Genomic DNA, 27,305 nt, shown 5'->3' on the forward strand with positions numbered 1-27,305 from the left:
TACCTAGGCAACTGGGACACCTGGAAGAGGTCACATCTGCATCCACTGAGGTCACATCTGAATTTGATGTGGCCACACCTTTCTCCGCCCATACCCTAGATAAGGTCTACCCCAGGCCCAAGACGCCTTCTCTCTGCTCTCTCTGCTCTTTTCTAGCTCTTCTCTTTTCTAGCTATTTTCTCTCTTTTCTAGCTCTCTCTTAGCTCTTTTCCCCAGCTCTCTCTCTTTCTCTCTCTTTCCCAGCTCTCTCTTTCCCAGGCCTTTCCCCACCATGTGGAGGACCAAGATGGCCTGGTGCCAGCCTGAACGATGAATAAACCTACCCCTTACCTGAATACCATGTATGTGGTGCAGTTCTTACTCAGCTACCTCTTTTTAAAAACCTAACAAGAATTGGCAACAGATTTCTGTAAACAAATAGAGGTGCAAATTAATAAGGGCATTTTGGAGAATGGCTAGTAACCTATGACTTCAAAATGTAAACGTCCATTTCATTTCCTCTGATGTTGGTGGTGTCCATTTTACCTACACAGGATGATTACAGTATTCCTTTCATGTATGAGGAAACTAAGCTAGTGAGGCTAAAGAACTCTTTCCAGCAAAGGACCTTACACTCATCTTACAGAGAAAGGAGAAGGTTGACATAATGAGAAATGAACTATCCTGGCAGTATGCCACTGCCTGAGCTATGCTGTTTCCTTGGCCTCTGTTCCACTTCTGGCTGTTTCCCTGGAATCCTACTGCTCACTTGTGGAGACTGGTCTTAATTGTATAAGCACCAGGAAGGGTGGTGGAAAGTTCTAGATAACAATCCAGTATTTGTCTTTCAGGTGGAGACCACTCTGACACAGCATTCACTGGCTCAATGTTGGCACTGACAGGCAAGGGTCACTTCAACTATGAGAAGGCAAAAGCGTTCTCATCCTAGAGTCTTGTTTCTGTACTCTACTTATGGAGTAAACATAATCACAACATTCTCAGGAAGGCTGATCAAAGTACACTGGGTACCAGTGTTGGGTTGGCTAGTGACCAGGCAAAAGCCTCTGCTTGAAAGCTAAGCATACCCATCTGAGCCTCTAGTGGTAACTTGAGGACTTCCTGGCCCCATCTGTGGTGGTGGGGGGTTGGGGGGAGGATGTGGGTGTGTCCCAATCCCTTTCCTAGGTGGACCCAATGAAGCATCTTTTAATAATAGCAATGACCTGCTAGGAACTTTTCTCTATGGCAGTGACATAGGGGAATTAATGAATCAGCCGGAAACATTTGAAGGGACTATATGGATGGTAAATTAAAAGTCAGGGTGTCAGGAAGCCACCAGCATGACATCTTACCCCAGGGACCACTCCCAGCCACTCCCTACTGGCCCTTTCCTTAGGGAGCAGGCCCATGGGTACCCTGTCCTGTTTTTCAGAGTATCTGTCATGTTTGGATGTACATCCCCCAAAGTCCATGTGTAAAAGGCTTGGTCCCCAAGTGGCACTGTTGCAGGAGAGAGGGCTAGCCAAAAGTCCTTGGGTTATTGGAGGTGTGCCCTTGATGGAGACTGGGCCCCTGCCTCTCCGTCTCTGCCTCCATTCTTGCCAAGTTAGCAATCTCATCTACCATACACTCCTACAATGGTCAAGTCCAGCACTAACCTTGGACTGGAACCTCTGGAACCATGAACCAAAATAAACCGGGAGAGTATTTGTGCTAATCGCTGTTTTAGTAAGACAAAAAGAAGATACAATAGGAAAAATTCAGAATAGAATCTCTCTCAACTTTGCCCAAGCCAGCTTCCACCCTGGAGCCTCCTATTTCTACCCTCTGAATAGCTTGGACCACAAGAGTGGGCCAACATGACCTGCCTCATTTCTAGAATTTTTATGTTCTTTATAATTGAGATCTCTCTTCTATATGTGCCCCTTTCTGTAAAGGAGCTATCAATGGCTTCAAGTATTACATCATTCAGCAAGTGTAGATGGAATACTAGATGCAGGCTGGGTGCTATCCTGGGTTCTTGGGATACAGTAATTAGAGAGGCAGAAAGGCTCCAGGGCTTAGATAGAAGCACCAAGCACCTTCTACACAAGGCAACATAGTAACTATCTGGCAGTTGACTAAACAGCAAGAATGAAAAAACAGAGATGCTGCCTCAGGCACCTCTCATTAGGTTACCTTTTGATAGAGAGACGCTGGGACTAACCCAGAGCCTCTGCAAGTGGTCTACCTTTGAGCTCTCCCTCCAGCCCCAGGCAAGACCTTATTTATTTATTTTTTTCCAGGGAGGCTTTCATAAGGTTGAAACAGAAAGTAACATTTATTTGACTAGTTTTTACATTGTTTCACTTGGGGATAACAGGAAACAAGAAACCAGATAAAGCTGCATGCCTACAGAGGAAGTTCTTATTGGTAAAAGAGAAGTGTTCCAGGAACCAAAGGAACTCCCCAGAGCTAAGACCGGTAGGCACTAGGCTAGGCGGACCCAGAAACTAGGTCTGAGTATGATCTCGAGCTCTGCAAGTTGGCTTATCTACCTCAGACTCGCAACCAACTGTAGAATACATGGTAATCAGCAATCCCCTCTATTGGTATATGAAACAAGGTGGGCTTACCTCATTTTGTAGAATGTGACTTTTTGCCTAAGGTGAATGGAAGTCATTACCGGGGGATGGTCCTAAAGAGACAATAACTAGATTAAAATCAATGGGATAGAATTTTAGAGTGAAGAAAGCTTGAAATGACTTAAGAGTCCAAGTTTTTACCATTTTGGTCCAAACAAAAAGAACTGAGGATGGGGGTTCAAAGGCAGTCGAGGTAGGAATGTTTGTCAGACTCTTGTCTCCAATGAACCACCAGAAGAGCTTTCGCTCAAAGTGGTAAAGCGCCAGTCTTGAGCCCGGGGATGGAGCTCAGGGACAGCGCTCAGGCAGAGAGTTCAAACCCCACAACCGACAAAAATGCATATATGTATAGATATAGATTATATGTGTGTGTGTGTGTCACTAGGTGCTCCTCTCGCCTCACCTAATAAATTACGAGCTTGAGCAGACAGGGTCCGACTCTGAAGGTACACACTGCTGTTTTTTTCCACGAGGCGTGTTCAGTCTCGTGTTTCCTACGTGAAGCTGGAAGTCCATCAAGGAGCTCTGGTCAAGGGAAACGCCATCTACACAAGGAAAGCTACAGGCAGACGCGACGATGGCGAGATGCACACCCAGATTAGCCGTAAACGCCGCGGGGCCTCCCCGCCGTGGAAACCAGAAAAAACGTGCTCCCTGAAGACCTGGCCCTCCACCGCACTCGGGCCTGCGCGGGCCGGCGGCGCAACCCTGCGACCGCACAGCGACCCGCGGCGTCCACCGGGAGGGGGCAGTGGGGGACGCCCCCCCGACGGCGGGGATGCGGTGTGAGGGACGACTCGCCGACGGGGGAGGGGACAACCTGTCGACGACCCGCCCGCGCCCCGCGCGGCTCCCGGGAAGGGCCGGCCCCGGCCCCGGCCCCGGCCCCGGCCCCGCAGGCGTCCCGGAAGCTCTAACTGGGGGCGCTCGGGGCTCGCTGCCAGCCACTCACACCTGCCGCCTAGGGCCCAGGCCTCCGGGCTGGGCTCGGCGCGAGGCGGCGCCTCGCGGGCTGAGGCGGAGCCCGCGGACCGTCCGTGGCCTTCGGGCCTCACAGTCCCACGTCCGGCCCCGTCCCGCCTTGCGGCGGCACCGAATCGCTCTCATTACTGGTCCTCTCGGCTGTCCATCGCGCTCCAGCCCGCCCCATAGCCTCAGGCCCCGCTCTGAACAGCGCGACTCAGTCTTTGCAGCCTCAGGCTTCCATCACAGCTAGGCCCCGCCCCCTCGCCAGGCCCCGCCCCAGGCGTCAATCTCAGTCAGCGCTGCCTCAGGCTCTGACCCCAGATAAACCCCGCCCCTCCGTGCAGGCCCCGCCCCCGGCGCCCGGCTCCACCCCGGCGCGCGCCGCACTCGGCTGGGCGGGCGGGACGCGGACGCGGCGGCGTCGGAGGCTCGGAGCTTCTCCTTTGTGCTCGGGCGCGGCGGTTTCGCGGGCCTGGGCGGCCGGCGCTCGCGTGCCGTTAGCCCGCGCTCCCTCCGCAGCGGCCCATCATGGCGGCGGCCGCGGGCGCCGGCGTGGAGGCGGGCTTCTCCAGCGAGGAGCTGCTGTCGCTCCGCTTCCCGCTGCACCGCGCCTGCCGCGACGGCGACCTGGCGGCGCTCTGCTCGCTGCTGCCGCGCACGCCGCGCGCGCAGCTGGCGGCCGAGGACGCCTTCTACGGCTGGACGCCCGTGCACTGGGCCGCGCACTTTGGCAAGGTGGGCGCGCGCCGCGGCGCCATCTTCCGCGGCTTGGCGGCGGGACTGCGGGGGGGGGGGCGCGCGTGGCGGGCGCCGGGGTCCTGGTGGGGGGGGGCGCGGCGCGGGTTCGGCGCGCGCATCTCCGGGGGCCTGCGGTGGAGATGGCCTGCGCGGGCCGCCGCCCGATGGGTCCGCCCTCCTCCGCGCCGTGGGCGCCGGCGGTGTGCGGGGCCCCAGGGTGCCCGCAGCCTTACGGGGTTAAGCCAGCGGCGGGCTTGCTGGGAGTGTGCGCGTGTGTGAATCCACCGGGATCGCCTTCCAAGCCAGCGTCGGAGGACCCCGAGCCCTTGGCCTCCTCGGGGGCCCGCGTGGTACCCAGGAGGAGGCCTTGCCCCGGGCCTCTGGGCCCGGTTCCCACGCCCCAGCCGGGAGGGGGCCCGGGCCCCGACCCCTGGCCGGCTAGCCGGCGCCGGCCTTTGTGTGGGACCCCAGTGGTGCGCCGTCGAGAAACTGGTGCCCCAGGTAGCTGCTCCTTTGTGAAGCCGTCTCCTCCCCCGGGACCGACCTTTGTTGTAAATCTCTGATTGCACTCTGCTTTTATGTAGGTAGCGTGGTATTTAAAAACAGTTACAAACTCAGCTTCTAAACTGAACACATGTCTAGGCAAGAGAAGTCTGGTGTTAAAGATGAACCGCTTTTGTGCCTTTTTTTAATTTTTGCCAGTTCTGGACTTGAACTCAGGGCTGGGCACTGAGCTACTTTTTTGCTCAAGGCTAGCGCTCCACCACTTCAGCCACAGCACCACTTGCCGCATTTTCTGCTTATGGGGTGCTGAGGAATCAGACCCGGGGCTTCCCATCCTAAGCAAGCACTCTACCACTGAGCCACATTCCCAGCCAGCCCTGCGATTAACCACATTCTCCACCCCCACCCTCCGCCGCGCGCTCCTTCTTTGTACATTCATATTAAGTTAGAACGTGCTTATCTTATCACTAGTTAGTACGTTCATTTTTCTCTGAGTAAAATAAAGGCAGCTCTGGGCCTTCACTGCCTTTCCAGCTTATCAAAGGTACCCTGCTTTAAATCTGCACACTTCCAACTGTAGAGAGTTCAGTCACAAAAGCATCTGTTGGCCTCAGTGAGGAGGGTAAGGAAGACTCGGGGTACTTTTTGTCCTGGTAGTAAAGGCTGTCCTCTTTCTTGCAGTCAGGCACAGCATTTTCACTGCCTGTGTTATGGTGGGTGAACCTAACAGTCAGCAGATAGTAGGTAGGCACTTGGCACTTGCTGTAGGTCTGTTGATTGTGGTGGCCTCAGAGACCAGCTGTAGTATCTGGACCTGCCCATAGTCTGTCTTAGCTTGCCCTGCTTCACATAAGTCACCTGTTCCGCACAGAGCTGAGCTGTGTGGTACCTTTTGTTTTGGGGTTTGAGGGCGCCATTTTCTTCCTACATTCACAGTTTTAAAAATCTAAGAAAGTAATATACAGAGTGAGCTTCAGATCAGCCAGTGCTGCTTATGTGCAGGTAAGGACAGTAAGGATGGGAAGCGATCTTGGTTGGCTACACAAATTCTTGTAACCTAACAGCCTGCCACCATTTAATATTTTTAAATTTTATTTATGTGAGTATGTGTGCCTGCACATGATTCAGGTGTACCAGGGCTTGAACTCGGGGCCTGGGCTCTGTTCCTGAGCTTTTTTGCTCAAAGATAGTGTTCTACCACTTGAGCCAAAACCTCACTTCAGCTTTTTGGTAGCTATTTGGAGGAAAGAGCTTCACAGATTTTCCTGCCCAAGCTGGCTTCAAATTTCAATCCTCAGATCTCAACCTTCTCAGTAGCTAGGATTACAGGTGTGAGCCACTGTCACCCAGCTAATATTTTTATTATATGTACAAAAGTCCTAATAAAAACCTTTGAATAACACAGGCAAATCATTTCTGATTTTCACTTCTCCAATTGAAGGACAATAAAGATACTGTTTTGCTCTAAAGTCTTTTTAAAAATATAATTGCCTGAGTAGTTGTCCAAAGGAGTTGCCATTCAACAAAGCAGTTTAAGAATACAGTGCATCTTGATCAACATCACCCCTTTTCCACATTTTTACCCAGCCCACCCCTTCCCTTACTTTTCTTACTCTTGTAGGATATGTATTGATTTTTTTCCACTTAACAAAGCAATGTATACAATGCATCTTGATGTATGTTACCCCTTCAACAATTTCACCCTCCTTTGGCCCACCCCTTCTCTTATTTTTCTTAATTTTGTGGTATATACAAGGATTTCTTGACTACATTCTCCCTCCTCCCCTTTCTTCCTTTATGCATTTTATTTTATTTATTTATTTTTGGTCGGTCTTGGGGCTTGAACTCTGGGCCTGGGCGCTGTCCCTCAGCCCTTCAGCTCAATGAGAGCGCTCTACCGCTTGAGCCACAGCACCACTTCCGGTTTTCTAGTGGTTTATTGGAGATAAGAGTCTCATGGACTTTCCTTGCCGAGGCTGGCTTTGAACCGTGATCCTCAGATCTCAGCCTCCTGAGTAGCTAGGATTACAGGTGTGAGCCACTGGCACCCGCCTTTCTTTATTCATTTTAAAATGGAATGTTTTAAAGTGTTTATCTATAAACAGGCAACTTCTGTCCTTTGGAAGTTCAGTTGACTTTTCCTCTTACAAAAGCCAGTTTTGTATCTCTGTAAATCAATCTCATAGCTCTTCATATAAGATTGTGCTTCTCTGAATGGTTATGACATCAGCTTGGTTCTCATGAATAATAAGGTAAATAAAATCTTTGACATGTTCAAAAAATCCTGCTTCCCTCCCTTTCTGTTTGCCCATTTTCTAAATAAGAACAAGGGAAAAGTTCTAAATGCCTTTTAAAGTTTTCATAAGATTGGGGAGGAAGTACTAAATTTATTCTCTTAAAATTGGTAAGAGAAAGGCCTAGATTATTGTGGAGTATTAATAGTAAGCTGACATGTCTGCCTGCTTCCCTCTCCCCCTCCCCTCTTTCAAAGTTGGAGTGCTTAATCCAGTTGGTGAGAGCTGGAGCCACACTGAACACCTCTACCACGCGCTACGCCCAGACCCCAGCGCACATTGCTGCTTTTGGGGGACATCCTCAGTGCCTAGTCTGGCTAATTCAAGCGGGGGCCAACATTAACAAACCGGTAAGACTTTTGTTGTTTCTTCCTCACACGGCATTGTTTTACATTGAGACATTCATCAGAGTTTGGTATGTTTCCTAAGGCCAGTTAGAATTTACTCCTTCAGTTATCTTGGATAATAGGCCCTTTCTAGAAGCATGCATTCTGTCTATAGTGTGCCTTCACCTATTATGTGACTCACTAAAATCTTCTGCTGAGATCTGGTGATTTCCCCAAGGTCACAGCTTGTAATTGAAGGTAGTTGGCCTAAAGCCCAGGTTTCTTGGCTTGTGTTCAATGCTGTCTTCCCTTGACTTCACACATACACTGTAAAAACACACCCTGACTAGCAAAAAGATGGCTTAAGTCCTCTTCAAGGTGAATTTGTTTTGCTTAAGATATAAGTTAGATTACGGGTAGATACAGAAAAGTCATTCTCATTTACTGAGGAAGAAGTGATAATGGTTCACGTAGTTTGTATTTAAGATTATACAGCTGGGTACTGGTGGCTCATGCCTGTAATTCTTTACTTGTTTTGTTTTGTTTGTTTGTTTTTGGTGGGTCATGGGGCTTGAACTCTGGGCCTGGATGCTGTTCCTCAGCTCTTCAGCTCATGGCTAGCAATCTACCACCAGAGCTACAGCACCACTTCTGGTTTTCTGAATGGTTTATTGGAGATAAGAGTCTCATGGACTTTCCTGTCCAGGTTGACTTTGAACCTTGATCCTCAGATCTCAGCCCCCTGAGTAGCTAGGATTATAAGTGTGAGCCACCAGCACCTGGCTCATTCCTGTAATTCTAATTACTTTAGGAGCCTGAGATCTGATGATCGTGGTTCGAAGCCAGCCCAGGCAGGAAAGTCCCTGAAACTCTTGCTTCCAGTTAACCAACAAAAAGCTAGAATTGGAACTGCGTCTCTGGTGGTAGAGCATTAGCCTCGAGCAAAGAAGTTCAGGCCCTGAATTCAAAAAGAAATTTTTTAAAAAGAAGTAAATGAAATGATGGTGTATGTGTGTGCTAAGGTTTTCATAGGAGTTTGTATTTAAGGTCAGGTATAAAGATGGCAGTGTGTATGTATGGCAATGTATATATGTGCCAGGATTTTCATGGTATATATTCACATTTTCTCACCTAAGTGAAAGGCACACGTGAGCCCTTAAGTTGTCAGCTCTGAGTAGAGAAGCATCCAGCAGATGGATCATGGCTGCCTGACACTCAGTCTCCTGAGGGAGGCGTATCCTTGGCATGGTGGTGGTTTTCTTGGTGTTGTATGCTTTCCCACTCAGTCATTAAGGTTCTTTGTGTGCAGAGGAACTCTTTCCTCTGCTATTTTTCTTTTTCCTAAGGTTCATTCTTTGATTATAACCAAGTGTAAAGTACTGAACATAGTCCACTGAACAAAGTACTGAACATACCCACTTGAAGGCCAAGTTGAGAAAAGAGTTGCAAGGTGTAATTGGCAAGCTGTTCTCTGTATGCAACTCCTCGTAAAAAATGGCAGTATTGAAAGAGGCCTGGGGTTTCAGACCTGAAGAGTAGAGACAGTTTTTTTTTGTTGTTGTTGTTTTGTTTTTATATTTTTCATGTTCTCTTTCCTTCCTTTCCTCTCCACTCACATTTCTTTAGAAGTGTGCTCTCCACCTTTTTGTTGTTTCAATTCATGTGAATTGTCTCCTGTGTGTCCACCTTGCTGGATAGCAGCATGTTTGTCCATTTACCAATTCTGATCAGCAGATTCCAGGTGATAGATGAAGAAGTAGCCAGTGCTGTGATACATTAGAGTTCCATTTATTAAATAATATCCCAGTAACCACCATCATTCAAGGGATGAGCTCAACCACCTGGGCAAGGTTAAGCTGACAATATCTCTCCACCTCTGCTATTATAAGTTCAAATTAGCACTTGGAAAACTTAAGGGGGATTACAGGAAAGTAGACAAAAGGGAGCATCTGAGGAGGGGTAGATGACAAAAGACAGGAAGCACAGTTTCAGTAAGCGATCCAGGAATTCCCTCGCTAAATTAAGTGCATTCAGGGGCTCTGTCTGTTGACAGGAATTAGAGCAAAAGGTCAAGCGCTCATAATCCTGTGTATTTCAGCCAGTAATTTTCCACTGTGTTCATACTTTAAGCATGCTGCCAAGTCTCCTGCAGCCAGTCACAGCCCCCACAGGGCTCTAGAGTTCCCACATCCATTAACATCATATCCTGTACTCTTGGCTTCTGGTTTCTGAGTAAATGAACATTGCTTCCACTGCCTTGTCACTGTAGCCTCAGACAAGGCACTTGACCATACAACTGAGTCGTCATCAATAAAATACAGACAATACTGGGAGAGGGCAGGGGAAGGGATGTCCCTGTCCCAGAAGAAATGTACTACTCATTACCTGACTTATGTGACTGTCACCCCTGTGTACATCATAACAATTTTAAAAGGACAGTTCCATGGATGTAAGTAACATGGAATCTAAATATAGAATGTTAAATTTTACATATCAAGTTCAGTGTGTTCTAAAGAAATTGTCTGGTAGTTTTTCAGACATTATTCAGTGTAGCAGCAGCTTTCCAACCAGCATCCTAAAGCAGCTGAGTATTGTCAACAGGTGTTGAGCATGTGGGCTGAAGGTATATGGGTGTGTCTTGTACTGTCCCTTGAGTACCTCGTAACATCGTCTTCTGCACTGTGCTCCCCAGTACAGAACCACAGCTCCTCTCCCTTCAGCCTTACATGTATTCAGATGCACAGCCCAGTTTGCATGTGTGCCAGAGCACTGCAGGAACCCTTAAAAGCATCCTAGAATTTCTTCTAGGAGGGTTTTAGGGCATCACGGTATATGGAGCATAGGGCTAAGTCTCTGACACTAGTTGGTGCTGTAGTTTGGGGTAGACTGGGGCCTCTTCTGCTGGCTCTTGAGGTCACAGCAACTTTTCAGCTGTGTTAGCACACCATTGGTTCCTCTAGAGGTAGATGACTTATCTTGTTTCCCACTTTAAAAAGCCAGGTCCAGATTTGCCTTTGCTGTTAGAGCACTTTAACTTAGAATCCACCGTAGATTTCTTCTGCTTCCTTGTGAGCGTGTTCACTGCTGGCAGGCCACATTCGTTTTTCCTGTGGCCATCTGTCAGGTGAGTTGTGAGATGACAAAATATTGTCTGGCTCCTCATTGTGGGCTTCCCCAAAGAGGACATAAAGCTGGCTTTAGTGAGATGTATTTTCAGTGCCTGTGTTAACCAGCCTTGCTATATATCTCCAGTTTGTGCTCTTTATGTTAGACATTAAGTGTCAAAGTGCCCTGTCTGTCTTCTGTCTTCTATCCCTGTCCCTTTCTTCTGGAGTGTTCAACAGTTCTAGAATCTTACTGCAAACTTACTGGAAACTGAAAATTACAAAACATTTATTCAAATGAAAGTGAAAATAACGTGCTGCAGGACACATCTGTCTCGATGAAGGCCCCAGCTCCTGCAGGTGTCTGTCCAGTTTCATCTACCTCAACAGTTCTTTGTGTGACACAGTGATTATATTTTCTTTGCTAACATCCCATTCTTTTTCTGAAGTGGTGTAGCAAATTTCGAATTTTTCATCATCTTCTAATATTAGCTTTTCTTCCTTGAGGGTATTTTGTGGAGCTTGTCTATCTGAGTTGCAGTTTTCCTGGCAGTTTTTCTCAGTGCTATTTTTCATGTGATGTTATGATGTGTGTTTATTATAAACCACTTCTCCTGTCCTTCCTCTTTAGGAAGGTATTTTGTTCTTTTAAATATAAGTTCGCTAGCTAGTTCCCCAGACAGCCATCACAAACAGAGGTTGGCCATTCTGTTCCTTTTGAAAGGGAACATTTTCTTTCTGGAGTTTAATGCCACCTTATATTCCCCTCAGACCCTATTGAGGTTTGTGTCAAACTAACAGTCATGTGTTACTCTGTTTTCTTTTTATTCGGGAGGCCCACACCCCAGCTTTTCTTGAGAATTCATATGCAGTGGAGAAGAGCTGAGAAATTTACTTAGCTTATGAATGAGCTGTTTTCCCAGTGCCATGCATCATTCACAGTTACCCATTCCTGCATTTTAAGTCTTTATTCCATATTGTGCCAACTGTAGCTCCCACTAGCATTGAATTGTTACCAGGCTTTCGTAGATGAAGCCTTAAACTCATGTTCCTAGCAGAAATGACCCCCTTCTCTTGATTGCTTAGATGATTGATTGTAGTTGCTGTGTCTGTCTTCTACTGATCTGACAGCCTAGGAATGTTGTTATTTCAGGGTTTTGTTTTTTCATTTATTCATGCATATAAACACGTTCATCTTTTTTGGATGCCAGCAATAGACTCCTGCCTTTGTTCCTTGCTGCCTCCTTCAGTATCTTTACTAAAACAGGTCTGTTTTGACTAGGAAGCGTGTCCTGTCTGACCTCGTGTTCTTCCTCTTAGTTCTGCCCTCTGACCTCAAACTATATGCCTCCCATATGCTTCCTCAGGCAGAGGCAGATAATTTGGCTCGTGAGCACTGTGGTAGCAGAAGTGGGGCATGGATAGGTTGGGTTGTGAGTTAGTTTTTATGTGCTATGAATTGGGTTAGATTGCTGCTCTAACGTGAATTTTTCTTAACTTACATGATAGTGATTTGGGATTTGTATACAAAACATTGTGCCATGGTTTAGGATAAAATGACTTTCAAATCACCAGTGACTGCATTCATGCTGTTACTCTGGAAGAGGGCATAGGAATTATGGTCATTGATCTATAGCTAAACAGTGTGGAAAGCATCACCTTCCCTGCTTCCATCTTCCCTTTGAATACATGTCTTTGTGTGTTCTATGTTGCTTACCATTTTGTTTCATTTTGGAGATCAGTGGGAAGGCAGCTGACCTAATTACTAATTACTGTGTACTTAGTGTACAGACACACACATCACACATCTGTACTAATTACTCTGACTTTCACAGTGTGAGAGGTTTTGGGAGATCTGAGTAAGTGCATTGTGTGTTTCAGGACTGTGAGGGAGAAACTCCCATTCACAAAGCAGCCCGATCAGGGAGCCTGGAGTGCATCAGTACCCTGGTGGCCAATGGGGCTCAAGCCGAGTAAGTACCCTGGATTATTCCTCCCAGCTAGACTTGTAATCAAGGTGCTCTATTGAAAGGAAGCATGTAGAGTAAGCAGAAGCCCTAGGACTTGTGTCTAGAGTGAATACAGTTTAGCCTTGTAGATCAGTTGTTGGTAAGGAAAATTATGAGCTAAGTTGATCATGAGCAGAGGGACCCTTCTTTCACAGTAGCCTCAGTGGCTATGTAGAGCAAGCACATTAGTATGGAGAGAAAGTCACTTAGAGTTGGAACTGGACATCCAACTCAGCCACTCATTTGTTATTTCACTGTGGCAGCAGGTCTTCACAATTCTCTTGGCTAGGTTATTGTTTCAGAACAAGCATGAGGCTCTTGGTTGGCAAAGAACCTCTGCAGGCTTCTCCAGTTTGAAACAGTCCTCTGAGGACTGTGGCTTTTCCTAAGTCTTGATTTCTTCATCTTGGAAAACGTGAGAACATTACTGCTCTAAAGCCAGTTATGGCTTACTGGTTCCTTTATAAAATGGAACCGAGTACAATAACGATTTGAGACTTGGAGTTGATACTTCAAACCTCATGTTTTGATAAATGATGGTATCTAGGATATCAGCTAGATAAATACAGTCTTAGCATTTGATTTTTAATTGTTAATAAAGAAGTATGATCTTAAATGAAAATTATTAGGTAGCATTTGTTAAGGCATGAGATTCACCTGTTTTAAATTTCTCTTGAAGATGTGCATATTCTAAAACTTTTTTTCTGCAGTTCACAGCATTAACAAAATGGATACGATTTTCCTTCCTTAAATGTCAAGTGTAAGCTATAGAGCTCTCATGACCAACATAACAACTGAAGTACCAGCTTTTTAAATTTTACCTTAAATGTTACAAATAATTCATAGAAAATAATTAGAAATCACTTTATTCTAATGGCTTTGGGAGAAGTAAAAGCCACAGACTAGTTTAACCCTTTGGTTTCCATTTCCTTGTTTGACTCTGTATTACAATAAATACTGCACATAGATGGACAGCAAAACCATGTAGGTTAAGCCATCTAGGCATGTCTGTGTAGCAGAGGCTGTGCTCCCTGGCTCAGTTCCTCAGCTTCTGTTCCAGTACCACTGGCAACATTTGCCATTAGTTTGAGTTTCCATCCTTTACTTTTGTAGTAAGTCAGTGTTATAAATATGGCCTGTATTAACTGCTCATTGCAGGGACCCTTGTGACTTCATATGTAGTATGACAAGGTAATGTAAAAGCAGTTGATAATATGATTATATTGTTTTAAAATGTGATTCTCAAATACTTTAAAGTTATGGATGAAATTTTATTAACTATGACTAAAATACAGAGTCATATAACATAATTGATTAAATTGCTTAATTATTATGGGAATAATGGATAATTAAAATTAGACCTCTTAACTTTCTAAACAACACTCTGATTGGTCCTAAACATTTTATTACAAAGATGTTACTTTCATTTTAATGGATAGCTTAATCCTTTGAGCCAATAAATATCACTGTCCTTTTTTATAGTAGGTGTCTTTTAAAATATGAGCATCTTTTATTTACGATTCTGTCCTTGGTTACAGGACCCTCAAGTGTCTCTTTTCCACCAGGTGTGGCTGAGCATGGCCTCGCGTAGTTCCCCTCCTCAGTACAGGAACCTCCCCTCGAGACCCTGCATTATGGTGACTGCCCTGGACTGAGCTCTCACTTTTATTTATTTATTTTTTTAGAAGAAATGCTAGCCTGAGCTACCTAGCCAAAAGCAATTCTTAAAAATTATCTTTGACCTGGAGATAGAACACAAGTAATCATGATTTATTGACTTTGTGTATGTGGTTATTTAGTCTTAACATCTAGTTAAAATGTCAGTTTTGCTGGTAAGCTAAGAATTGCTTTGTTATATCTTATAAGCACTTATTTTATAATTCATCCCATCTCGTTTAGAGTGTAGCTGTTTGAATTCCCAAGATGATGGTACTTAGGCCTGTCTTATGCCTTGTGATGCTGTTTGTATGGATAAGTGTAGTGCTGGCAAATTATACTTTACTTTTGAGATCAGAGGTATAGAATTACTTACTTTTTCCCCTGTTCAGGATGGATCAGATTGTTCTGTATTCTACAGTATTTAAGAGATAAGTTTTTCCTATGAATAGATTAAAAGCTGCCTCATACCACTATTTTAAAAAATAATTTTGCTCTTAATTCCTGTTTTTCGTCCATCTGCTACCTGACAGTGGCCACAGTTTCAGTTGTTTTGGTCCCAGACAGTGAGGCAGTGGTCGTGTGCTAAGTGTCTGTGGCCAGAACGGTTGTTAACACTCACTGGTTAATGTAGGTTGCAACCCTAAGGTAACGCATTTCAGCTGCTGTGCATCGTATTAAATTTTCTAGCACCACACGTGAGTATGTTAATGGACTTTTGTTTTCTTCTTTTAATTTAAATCTGAGTTTTGGTGCCAAGTTATCTTTTTCACATGCGTTTCTGTGTCTGGCATATGTAATGGTGGTTAACACTTAACCATTACACCTAAAACTTAAAATACATGGGGTTAAGTCTCAGTCCTGTAACCAGACTACATGTTTGCGTGCCTTCAAGTGTCTAGGCCTGTGTCAGAGTAAATTGTAGTTGTCCTTAGTCTTCTTTTGTGTAGTATTAGAGTTCCATTGCTGCTTTCTTTACCCTTACATTTTGATTAGAAGAAGGGCCTGTACCAAGACAGAAAAATATTCCCTCATTTCTTTCTTTGGATGATAGAATAAATTAACAGTGTAAGATTAGAGTAATATGATTTTGAAGAAAGACTCCAAAATGTGGTGACTGTCTGCTATTACTACTAACACCTGTTGCTACTGTAGCAGATCTTGAGCTGTACATTTAACCTTTTGGCTACTTTGTCTTTTATTTTCTTGAGAGAGAAAGTGCCCAGCAACTGCCTATATTACAGCTTTGCCTGTTTCTTAGCTAGGAGCAAAGGGCTTTTAAGATGGAGGGATCACTTGCACCACTGACACTTCTGCTCCTGTCTGAATCACACTTGGTGCAGATGCCAATGCTTGATACCCTACCCTCTGCAGGAAAGGGTTTCTCCAGAAGCCCTGTGCTCTGTGGTAGCCAGAGCAGGCTGGCTACCTTCTGCTGATAAAACTACTTTAAACTGGAGGAGTCTTACCAGCTATGCCTGTTAGGATTTGCCTGGATAAGAAAAAGGGCACAGCGGTCTGTGACAGCAGGAATCTAAGGCATAGCTCACAGACAGTGCCGCAAGACCAGCAGGTGGGCATTTAGCATCTTTAGTTAAGACAGAAGTAGTTTGTATGCCTCAACCCTGGTCATGCTTTCTTAACTTTATGCTGTCATAGAGCTATGCCTCAAAGCAAAACTCAACAAAGACATGATGAGCGCATATTTAGTATTGCAATTGTTATGGGCAGAGATGCAACCCAGGTTTGCTGTCTCAGCCACTCATTTTTGAAATTAGTTGTTCCTGTTCATCATTTACTTATTGGCCCTTCAGAATAATCTTCGTGTTACAACACAAGATTTATTAGAATTTTGACTTAAACTAGTTATGTTATAGATGCTGTGAACTAGTCTTCCTCATATTCTAGTACTTGCTTCCGTGTCTGATTGTCACTTCTGCAGACTTGTCTGGTCTTACTACTTCCTGCTCCTTTTTTCTTCACCCAGAGGCCACAGTATGGAGGACAGGCCTTCTGAGGCAGCTGCTTCAGATTTGCCCACCAGAGAGGAGCACATGTTCACATGCCGCCTATCAGTACTCCATAGCTGTTGGCTGAGTTAGATGGAAGTTTTGTTTACTTTTTGTACAAACTTCAGTATCTCTTTAACTTCATGATCATGCTTTTTATGTTTTAATGTATGCAAACAGTTGTGGCTCAGTTAAATATGAAACTGTCCTCAGTAAATGAACTTGAAAACTTGGCACCAAATTTATTCAGGTAGAAACTTTGAAAAAGAATTGTTTCTTCCTATTGTTAACTGAACAATACGTATAAGCTCTATAATTATATATAAAAGTTGGATACCAAAGGGTTAAAAATACACGTATTTATTTAACTGAAGTAATTTCGGATGTTGCTAATGTTTTGACTGTACAAATGGACATTTAGTAATGTTTTTATCTTTTTTTTTAATGATTCCATTTATTTGCTTATTTCCATCTAGGAATAGTTACTAATGTATTTGCGATACAGCATACCAAATTTTAAAGTAACCAGAATCGTGAGTTGATGGTTTTTAGTCCATACTGTTAAACTTTCGTTGAAATATTTGACATAGTTAAATTGGCTTCATGCTAAAGTGACCAGAGGTCATAGAAGGCAGCACTGCCGGGCACTGCTCGTGCCGGTGGTCACACACCAGCGGCCTAGCTCCATGACTGCTTCTGCAACTCATGTGTGTATGTATCTTTAATCCAAATGTTGCCTGCAAATGTGATCCCGTATTATTTAAGTTTCCTGTGTATAAACCATTGCCCGTTTACGTCACGCAGAAGATTCTGAATCTGTAAAAACCACACATGTCAATGTTTTACAGCTGCGTAATTCGAATTGACTTGATTTTTTCAAGTAACCCTAGAAAGGGGGAGCATTCCTATAGAAACTGCTGAAACTGCCACAGGTGCTTCTCCGAAACCTTACGGTTGTGGCATTGAATGTTCAGTATCGCTTCCTTTCTGCACACAAGGCATACTGTTGAGGTATTTGTTGCGGTGATTGGTTTTAATGCTAATCTAGGAATTCAGATATAGATTCTTTAGATTTGCATGCTTTGCTTACCCTAATTTATGATATCTACCTTTTTATTTGTAAACTAACAATAGCTAAATTGAGATCAGAATTTTAACAGAAATTTTATTTATGTAAACATTGTGGTTATCTTTTATTGTCACATGGCATTAAGAAAAAGAAAACATTCTGAGGGTGGTAAGATGCCTCAGATTCTAAAAACTGTTTCCTAATCTGCTCTGATCAAATGGCTTCTCGGTCCTGGCATTGTGGCACTGTAAGTGGACACCCAGGAGGACACAGCTGACCTCAGCATGGAGCTAGTTCATTCTCAAGTTCCCTTGGAGGACTTCTTAGGTACAGTAAAATTTACATACTGCCTTCAGAATATTACTACAGTTTGATTCCTTTCTGCTAGTCTGTCTGACAGAATACTAAATTCATAATGAAGATTGTTCTGTCTTCTCAGGTGCTGGTATTTCAAAGACCAGCCAGAGGGCTAGGTATGGCCCAGTGGCAGAACATTTACTTAGCATACATGAAGTCGTACATTTGACCCCAGCACACAGAGAGACATTGAACAGACTAGTATAGGAAGGGTTAGGAGACTGGGTGCCCACCCAGGATGCGTCTGACAGACAGTAGCGTGAGTTTCCTCAGGAGGCACAGCAAAGTTTTTTAAACTTCACACAACTAGAATCCCTTTAAACATTAACTTGTTGGTTTTTTTTTTTCTTCTTTGAAATGGCTACCCATTTTCAAAGATGTCTCAGGTGGATGTTGGACCAGAGGGCAGAGCAGAGCTCTCGTGTGACTTGGTAGTACACTACTTGGTTGTCACATGTGGACAGAGGTAAACCTGTATGGCAGTCACAGCCTGTGCCCAGGGGAATCACACTTCAGACCTAAATTCAGAGAGTATGTCGTGTAAAGATAAAGTCTAAAAATACAGTGTGCACAACTTCATTTATACCACAGGCTTCAACATTCTCCCATCCAGTTTCAAACTCCCTTCTGATTCCTAGGGTGGGCAGATGCGGCCAACCCAGAGCTTTGTCCTGTTGGCTGGTCTTGCTTATTCATGTAGTCTCTGCACTGGGAAGCATGGCATGAGTTAGTTGTCCATTTCTTCCGAGCTCTTCTTTTAGTTAAAATAAATTTAGAAAACAGTGCCAGAACCACCCAGAAGTAGGGTTGGTTCTAATTCAAGTGTGATGTGCCAATAATTGTACTTTTAGTGGGCAGTCAGGTGAGGCCTGGAGCCAGCCAGCGGGCTTGGGTGTGTCTGGCAGTCTGCACACTGCCAGTCACGCCTCTTCTCCCTGAATGGTCATTCAGATTGAAATCGAAAGCTTAGTGCTGGGTAGTTTACTCTGCCACCCACTGAAGAGCACTTTTCCAGTCAGCTGTCGTTAGTGCTCATATCTGAGGAGACACCTCTCTAGCGCGCCTATCTCTCCTGACTCTACTCCACTCTATATTCTTTGATGTTAAGAGAGCGAGACCCAGGACTTGGCTCAGAAATGATGATTTTATGAACTTTGCTTCTCTTCCCTGTCTCTTCTAAGTCAGGAGTTCATGGATTTTTACACAGAGCTTGTGTTTGACAGAGTAGGCTAGTCTAGACCATCTTCACTCTGGTTGATGATGCCGGTGCAGTTTTGTGGAAGTCGCCCTGCTGTGAACTGAGAGCCATGCAGGGCTTGTGTCCACTCAGTAACAAGCAGGTCCTTGTGCTAGAACAGTGTATGTAGTTCACTTTGGTGGTTTAATTTGTGAAAGTTGAAATGGTGCTATGACAGACTATTTGTCAGAATTCACAACCATAAAGTCTTAGGAAAAGCAAAATGTTAATTTTAGTTCCTAACAATCCAATACATAATTACCTTTTACTTATAAACAAATTTTTGTCAAATTACTATGAATCTCAAGTCTTATTTTATGTCTCATTAAATTGGACTTGGGTTTTTCTTCCACTTATATACTGCATTTCTTTATCTGAGGCTTTCAGAGTAGACATGTTTAGAGAACAAATGTCCAAATACCCATAATTTTTTTTTTATTTCTGAGGCTAGAGCTTTAGGTCAGCTTGGAAATATGAATATAACAGGAACTTAATAACTATATGAATTTAAAAGGATATACCTAACTGTTTAAAATAAAAACTTTTGTCCCTGAATGTGTAGTTTTGCTCTCAGATTGTTTTTTTGCCTTACCAGTAACCCCACAAAGCACAAATGCTCAGGGTTGGGTTGGTTTTGTCTGGGGCACTAAGGAGGCCTTGGACCGCTTCTTGGCTGGGCCTGTGGCCTGGTTGGCTGAAGAGGTCTGGAAGCTGTCTTTGCTGTTCAGCATTGCTCTAGTTCCTGTTTATAAGTCTGTGGTTGTCATGGGATAAGTTCATGGGAAAGCCCTGTCCCCCCCTCTTGTCCTTTAATATGGAGCTGCTTTTGTTGCTCACTTTCTTTTTTCTTTTTTAAATGTAATGAAACTTTATTTGGAATTTTGAGGATTCCCCATTTTTAATTTTTTGATTGTTATCATAAAGGTGGTGTACAGAGGAGTTACAGGTACATAATGCTGCCTCACTTTCAGTCTTAGTCTTCTCACATTTACACGTTTGGCTGATTGTTTCATACGTTATTCAGCTCTGTCACGAAAGTTCTTCCAACACTTCCTACTTGATGAGTCTTAGTATGACAGAAGACATGAGGTCTTTACGTCTTAGTGTTACTGGACAAAAGGAAAGTAGGGTGTCAGCCCAGGAGATGGGTTCCAAAGGCAGTGTTACAGGCTGTTGAAAGCAAATGTCCACACATACCACAAGAGCTCAGCAGGTAATACTCCTGCAGATTCCCTGCACAAGGCCCCAAAGGCCGAATGAAATACAGCTTTCCAGATAGTGAGTCCACTTGATGGTAGATCATTGTGATACCAGAGAGCCCCCAGACCTCTGCTTACAGTGCCACATGTCAGCTGAACCCTGACTCGTTGCTAAGCCAAGACTTTATTTGAAAGAAGCCACTTGCTATAAATGCCACGGACAATGCTAGTGTATGTTTGTTTGTTATGATTTACTCAAGCTAAAGGATAATATAGAGTTCAGTTTTAGGTGAAGTCTGAAGTAGTTTAAATTTAGATTCTTCAGACTAATTTAAGATGTGATTTTGAGAAGTTAATAGGAAGATGCCTTTTTAAATTTAGTGTCTTGATTTTTAAATTAATATCTCCCAAAATCTTGCTTAGAAATCACGTATGTATTAGAGAAGATAGTTAGGGAGCCAGGGTGATTAACTGCTCCCCTAACGAGGATTTTCTGTAAATTGACTGGCTTTTCCATATCACCTCAGATAGATAGTCAGTTCAGTGGGAGCAGAGACCAACTTGATGCCAGTGGGGTTTAATTCAGTGTTTTTGTGTTGTGCAGCCTGAGAAATGCCAGTGGCCTGACAGCAGCAGACATTGCCCAAACCCAGGGTTTCCGGGAGTGCACCCAGTTTCTCTTGAGCCTCCGGAACCACCATCTGAGCCGTTTCTATCATAATGGCACTCTGAGTGGGAGTCATGAGAACGTGTTTCCCGATTGCGTTAGTGCGGGAACAAATCGAAAACGATGTCTGGAAGATGTGGCGTCCTCGGGAGTGAAGAAAGCTAGAACTGGAGGTGAGACCACTTGGGGTGGGACAGAGCAGGGGCTGCCACCTTAGCAAGTCTCCTTTCATGGCTGTGGGCATCTTCCAGCAAGCCATGCGTGCCAAGGTGGAGAACTGTCCGTGTGGCCACTGTGAGGATGAAGGCTGGCGGGGTGCCACCCACATGTGCTTTCTTCATTGGAATTGTTAAAAAATGCAACTATTAAAAAAGAAGTCTGCCACCAAGCCTGATTTTTTTTTCTTTAAAATTTCTTTGGACTGTTCCTGAGCTTATAAAAATTGCCAGTGATCTGAGAATAAAAGTTCTTTTCCTACTTTTTCTGTCATGTCACCGCAGGCACAGGGTGTGACCTGGTCTCGTCCCTGTGTCTTATGTAGTGCAAATTCATTTATTAACTTGAAGTTGAGGAATTTGGGTAAGTAAGGTGGTTTTTCTTAAAAACCGTTTTGGAGTTTTGCGTAGTAGCAGCCACTGGTCACTCTTAAGATGGAGAGTCTCCCACAGACAGACTGCCAGTGCCTGCACGTCAGACTCCCAGCCAGAGGCATGTCTAAACTGCCTCTGCTTGCTTATAAATCCCCTCAGCCAGGGGTCAGTGTCTGGCTTAACCAAAGCATCGAGGGACAGGGACCCATGAGTGTGAAATCAGCTGAAATCACAGACTCTGGCGAGACTTGCTTAGGGTAGTCACAAGTTGTGTCCCGCGGTCTTAAAAGAAATGCAGTCAAAGTAGACAGGTAGATACTGGGCCCAGCGCCAGCCTCACTCAGCATAACCTTTACTGTGAAGCCGTGTTTGTAAATCTCACCACTAAAAATTCCTTGTGACTATGTCACTTTTTGTTGAAGTTTGCATATATAGGATTGTGTGTGAATTTAAATGCAATAGTTCATCAACATTTTAAGTTACAGGCCTAATAATTTCTAGAAAAGACATGAAAGTCATGAAGCAAGTATGAGTAGATTTTAGGATGATTTTTTTTCTTAATGAAGTGTCCACTGTCATTTGTACCACATTCTAGTGTACATTTTGGTGCTGGGAAGGTAGCTCAGTGATAGAGTGCATGCCTTGCATGCATGAGGCCCTGGGTTCGATTCCTCAGTAACACATAGGCAAAAAAGGCTGGAAGTGGCACTGTGGCTCAAGTGGTATAGCGCTAGCTTTAAGCTGAAGAGCTGGGGAACAGCACCCAGGCCCAGAGTTCAGGCCACACAACTGACAATAAATAAATAAATTAAATAAAATAAATAAATAAATAAATAAAATGTATATTAAAATCCCTTTTAAGCTGGGTGCTGATGGCTCATACCTATAATCCTAGCTACTCAGGAGGTTGAGATCTGAAGATTGTGGTTCAAGTCCCCTCTATGCAAGAAAATGAAACTCTAAACGCCCAATTAACTACCAAAAATCCAAAAGGGGACCTGTGGCTCAAGTGATAGAGCACTATCCTTGGGGATAGAAGCTTAGGGATAGCACCCAGACCCTGAGTTCAAGCCCCTGGACCAATGCCAAAAAAAAAAAAAAAGCCTTTAAAATCATCTATTTTGACTAGTTGGGGGACAGAGGTCACAAGAGTGTTGTAGTTCAAGGCAAGACCGGGCAAAAATGTCACAAGATCCTGTATCAATAAAAAGTTAGGACATGCCATAATCCTAGCTACTCAGGAGGCTACTGGTTCAAAAGGCCCCATGAGACTCTTATCTCCAGTTAATCACCTGAAAATGAAGTGGCACGGTGCTCAAGTGGTAAAGTGCTAGCCTTGAGTTGAAGAGCCCAGAGTTCAAGCCCCACAGACACTATCTAAAAAATAACCAGAAGAAAAAGCTGGACATATGGCTAATACAGTAGAGCACCTGTCTAGCAGCCACCAGGCCCAGAGTTCAAACCCCAGTATCACCCAAAAGAAGCATCTACTTTTAAAAAGTTTGCAGTTTCACTTAATGCCTGGTTAATATAGTGAGATGGTATTTAGTGTTGGCCTTTTTATACCATCATGTATCAATTGTACATTGCGGTGTTATAAGTATCCTTTCAAAGTGGTTGATGCTTTCTTTTCCCTTGTTAAATTTAAATTGTGTCTTTAAAGGTCTCACTAATTGGATTTTTTAAATTAGATTCAGAAATACTAGACCCTAAGGAATATTTTAAACTAATCTCAGAGTTTTTAATGTCAGTTGAATTTGCCAATTTCTTATTGCTTAAGTATTCTGAAAAGTATTTCTTAGGGATTCCTTAAGTCACCTAAACCTTATCACTGCACAGATTTGGCTGGAGTCCTGCTGATTTCTAGTTGACTGGTGGGTTCAGTGGTAGAGGTTCAGTTACCACATCCAACTCACCACGAGTCCTTCCCACTCAGGCCATCTTTGTGGTCCAGCCTAGCTTGTCCTCTCGGGATGAAATGGCAAACAACTGTTTGGGGATGCACATTCTGGAGCATGAGGTTCTGTGCGCTTCAAGGAAGGGTGTCTTCGTGCCATGATACACGACTTGCAGCTGTTCCTTCCTGTCCCTGATTTGTCTGCTCATTGCGACTTAGTGACCAATCTCCTAGCATTGCTCATACTTCAGTACCTCGTGTGGTTCAGAGCCCTTGGGCGTGACCCTTATGCACTTGTGTGTTTCGAGCAGCTGGGTGTTTGTGTTCCTTCTCCTGCTGTTCTCACTGTCAGGTGCTGCATGGTGCTCACCAGAACATCTGCATCCCCAGTTACACATGTCCTGAGTGTCTTGGATTAGATAGTTTTGTCCATCCTCAGACCAGCCTTGTACTTCGCAATTCAAAACAGGTTGCTTCTTTGCATTATAATTACTACTTTTTGTTTGATTTTCTGATTAAATGGATGGAGGTTTTGCTGTCTCAACTTTAGTCACTTTGTTAAACTTTTATTCTCATGCCAGAGTAAAAATAAGAATACCCATTCATGCATATAAAAATACTTTTAAAATAATTTTACATATAAAAATATTACAAGAGGACTGGGAAGGTAGCTCAGTGGTAGAATGCTTGCCTCACATGTATGAGGCAGTGAGTGCTGTGGCTCAAGTGGTAGAGCACTAGCCTTGAGCTGAAGAGCCCAGGGACAGCGCCCAGGCCCAGAGTTCAAGCCCCACGATTGACGTACATACGTATACATATATAATATACATATATAAATGTATGTGTGTGTGTGTGTGTGTGTGTGTATATATATATATATATATATGTATATATATATATATTACATTACAAGAGTGGAAGTTGGTCTTTTTTTTCTTTCTCCACTTATTTCAAAAATTTTTTAGCCAGGTATCATATAATCCTAAATAGACTTGGAAGCCAGCCTACAGAAAGTCTGAGGTATTCTTATCTTTAAAATAATCACCACAAAACTGGAGGCATGATTCAGAACTCCAACCCAAGCAAGTAAGCTGAGCAAGCACAAGACTTTGAATTTCATTTACCAGCCCCTGGGTAATACTGACCAAGAATAGATACATAGTTAGGACTTTATTAATTTAAGTCTGTTTTGTCCTGCAATCTGAGAATCATGTAATGATTTAAGGTATAGAATTCATAGTCATAAAAGCAATACCTCGCCAGGCACTGGTGGCTCACGCCTGTAATCCTAGCTACTCAGGAGGCTGAGATCTCAGGATCATGATTCAAAGCCAGCCCAGGCAGAAAAGTCTGTGAGACTCCTTTTTTGTGGGGGGAGGAGGGTTCCGGTTGTGGGGCCTGAACTCTGGGCCTGGGAGCTGTCCCTCAGCTCTTTAGCTCAAGGCTAGCACTCTACCACTTGAGCCACAGCCACTTCCGGCTTTTTTCTTTTTGCTTATGCGGTGCTGAGGAATCGAACCCAGGGCCTCATGCATGAAAGGCAAGCACTCTACCACTGAACCACGTTCCCAGCCCCGAGACTCTTATCTCCAATAAACCACTCAGAAAACTGGGAGTGGCACTGGTTCAAGTGGTAGAGCGCTAGCTTTGAGCTCAAGAGCTGAGGGACAGCACCCAGGCCCAGAGTTGAAGCCCTATGATAGACCAAAAAAAAAAAGCAATCCCTCAAATTTTTCTGGCTAAGCCACCTCTTAAAGGGATTCTTATAAAATATGCTTTTGCGGCTGGGAAGGTGGCTCAGTGGTAGAGCACTTGCCTTGCATGCATGAGGCCCTGGGTTCGATTCCTCAGCACCACATAAGCAAAAAGAAAAAAGCCAGAAGTGGCTCTGTGGCTCAAGTGGTAGAGTGCTAGCCTTGAGCTGAAGAGCTGAGGGATAGCTCCCAGGCCCAGAGTTCACGACCAGACCTCCAAAAATAGTAATAAAATATGCTTTTGTTTTGAACTTGGGGACATGTTCCCACTTTTCTATAGAAACAGTATCTATGCGTGTTCAGTAGCTTTCAAGCATTGTATGTTGGGGCTGTTTTCCCTTGGGAAAGAAGTGCTATAAATCATCATAAGTGAACAGCTGATTGCCTTGAGTATAAAATAAACTCGCGTAAAGTTACTCAAGTCCCAGGTACAGTCTGATTAGAATGGAGACAGCCAGTGTGGGCACAGCTTGGGGGTAGTGGTGATAAAATCTCAAGTTCCTTGAGTAGTGGTTTTGATGAAGAGTGGGGGTCATGTTCCCCCAGTATGGGGTTTGCCCATACTGTGGTGCAAGTTAGCCAGTGTGTGTCCTCTTCTGTTTATCAACCATTCACGTTAGGACCGCAGAACTGCAAAACAGCTACTTACTCTTCCATAGCCGTTGATTTGGGTTTGTTAGTGCTCCAGGCTAAGCAAATGCAATATACATTGCACATAGGTATTCCTTGAAACTCAAATCCCATCTCTTCTGTGGTGGATTCCTTTGGTGGTCCAGGCCAGGAGCCCTCTGTGCTCTAACTGGAAGCCACTGCCTTGAGTAGATGTCGTGGGAGCAGGACCACCAATGTATGCAGTTGATGTAGAGACTTCATAGTTAATGAAAAGACATTTTTTTTTTTAGGAAAGACATCTGCAGCATTGTGATGTAATTTTAAACCAGCCCTGCAAAGTTTCTCAGTACACTTTGTTTCAGAATGCATTGAACAGGAATAAAGAATCTCCTTTTTACAATTAAAAAAAAAAGAATCTCCTTTTTGTATTCTTAATAACTCTTGAACACACACAGAAGAGTTGTGGCTGGTTGTGGTAGTCCATACCTGTAACCCCAGCTACTTGATTCGTGGAGGTAGGGTATAGATTAGGTTCAAGGGCACCCCAGGCAAGGTTTGGCTACACCCTTCCTATCAGAAAAATAGTCTAGCTGTGGTAGTCCATTTCTGCAGTCGCAGCGCCTAGGAGTGCCTCAGTTTGAGAACAACCTGAGCTAAGCTGGCTGGAAAGCTTATCTGAAAAAAACAAAAGGATTGGGGATGAGGCTCAAATGGTAGAGCACTTTTGCCCCAAGTTCAATCCCAGTACCACAAAATCAAAAAGAACTCAGGACCAGCTCGTTTGGGAAAGAACAGATGTTTATTAGTTGCCTTAACATGAGATGTCAAAAAGAAAATACTTTGCAGGTATACAGTTAAAATTCCTTCAAGTTAGAACAGAATCCACTTTAGCTTCTCACTGGCTTAGTGTCCTCAGATTCGCATGACAGGTGCTTTCAGAGTTCAGCAGCAGTGGGAGTGTGCCTCCTGCTTTCTCAGTGTGATGGCCCTAGAGACGTGCTTTGTAGCACACACGTTCCGCTGTAAGGATCACAGTGCCTTATGTCCACCTCTTCTCTGCAGTGTTTGAACAAACCCTGCCCCTCTTTTGTCTTTTCAGCCTTTCTTGTATCCCCTAAGCTCTCTGCTGTTGGAGTTCCAGTATTGGCAGAGGTTCAGGCACCACACAAGGTCCACCCTGTAGTCCAAGAACCTTGCTTTGAACCTTGAGAGCTGGTTAACAATAGAACCTTTCTAAGAAAAAGTAGACATTTAAGCCTGGTGTGGTGAAGGTCCTTAATCCCAGTATTTGGGAGCTGGAAGCAGAGTAGATTCACAAGTTTGAGGACAGGCTGGCCTATACATATAACCAAAGCTGGGCCCAAAACAAAGACAAAAACCCAGATGCTTAAGTCAGCACCCTTGTGGTTCACAATGGCAGATGGAAATGGAAAGGGACATGGTGTGTGCTTGCTCCTTTAGGGGAGCTGAGGCCTCTGTAGCTCGTGTCTCCAGTGCTACCTGCACACGTGAGAAGAGAAAGTGCCTTGGGGTTGGGGGACAACCTGCCTGGCACTGCTTAGGGAGTAGGTGGTCCTGGCTGATCTCTCGAGTTCATTGCAGGGAAGTCCTTGGCAAACTTGGTGTCTGCCCTGTGGCCCTAAGGACGTGGTGCTGTCGGCAGGCCTTAGGAGCGGTGACCTGGCTAACGAGCAGCTTCGTCATGTAGCAGTGT

At 44.4% G+C, this 27,305-nt stretch overlaps 1 protein-coding gene and 1 long non-coding RNA gene across 2 annotated transcripts in view; one reads left to right on the top strand and one right to left on the bottom strand.

The window, feature by feature from the left end:
* LOC138813967 (uncharacterized) overlaps nt 1-3,477 on the bottom strand; it is a 46,698-nt gene extending 43,221 nt beyond the window's left edge. The window contains exons 1-2 of the long non-coding RNA XR_011367882.1: nt 3,007-3,477; nt 2,595-2,656 (exon numbers count right to left, since the gene is read on the bottom strand). This is a non-coding gene — a long non-coding RNA (uncharacterized lncRNA). The remainder of the gene's footprint in view (nt 1-2,594; nt 2,657-3,006) is intronic.
* A 545-nt stretch (nt 3,478-4,022) lies between these two features.
* The window catches only part of Ankrd10 (ankyrin repeat domain 10), a 31,541-nt gene continuing 8,258 nt past the window's right edge, over nt 4,023-27,305 (top strand). Inside the window, exons 1-4 of the mRNA XM_070002608.1 lie at nt 4,023-4,304; nt 7,303-7,455; nt 12,417-12,508; nt 20,676-20,911. Of these exons, the coding sequence (XP_069858709.1) occupies nt 4,098-4,304; nt 7,303-7,455; nt 12,417-12,508; nt 20,676-20,911 (688 nt within the window). The 5' untranslated portion in view covers nt 4,023-4,097. The remainder of the gene's footprint in view (nt 4,305-7,302; nt 7,456-12,416; nt 12,509-20,675; nt 20,912-27,305) is intronic.

This window comes from Dipodomys merriami, unplaced genomic scaffold (assembly GCF_024711535.1).
Source record: "Dipodomys merriami isolate MVZ:Mamm:240054 unplaced genomic scaffold, mDipMer1.0.p SCAF_6, whole genome shotgun sequence".
In the NCBI taxonomy this organism is placed as follows: Eukaryota; Metazoa; Chordata; class Mammalia; order Rodentia; family Heteromyidae; genus Dipodomys; species Dipodomys merriami.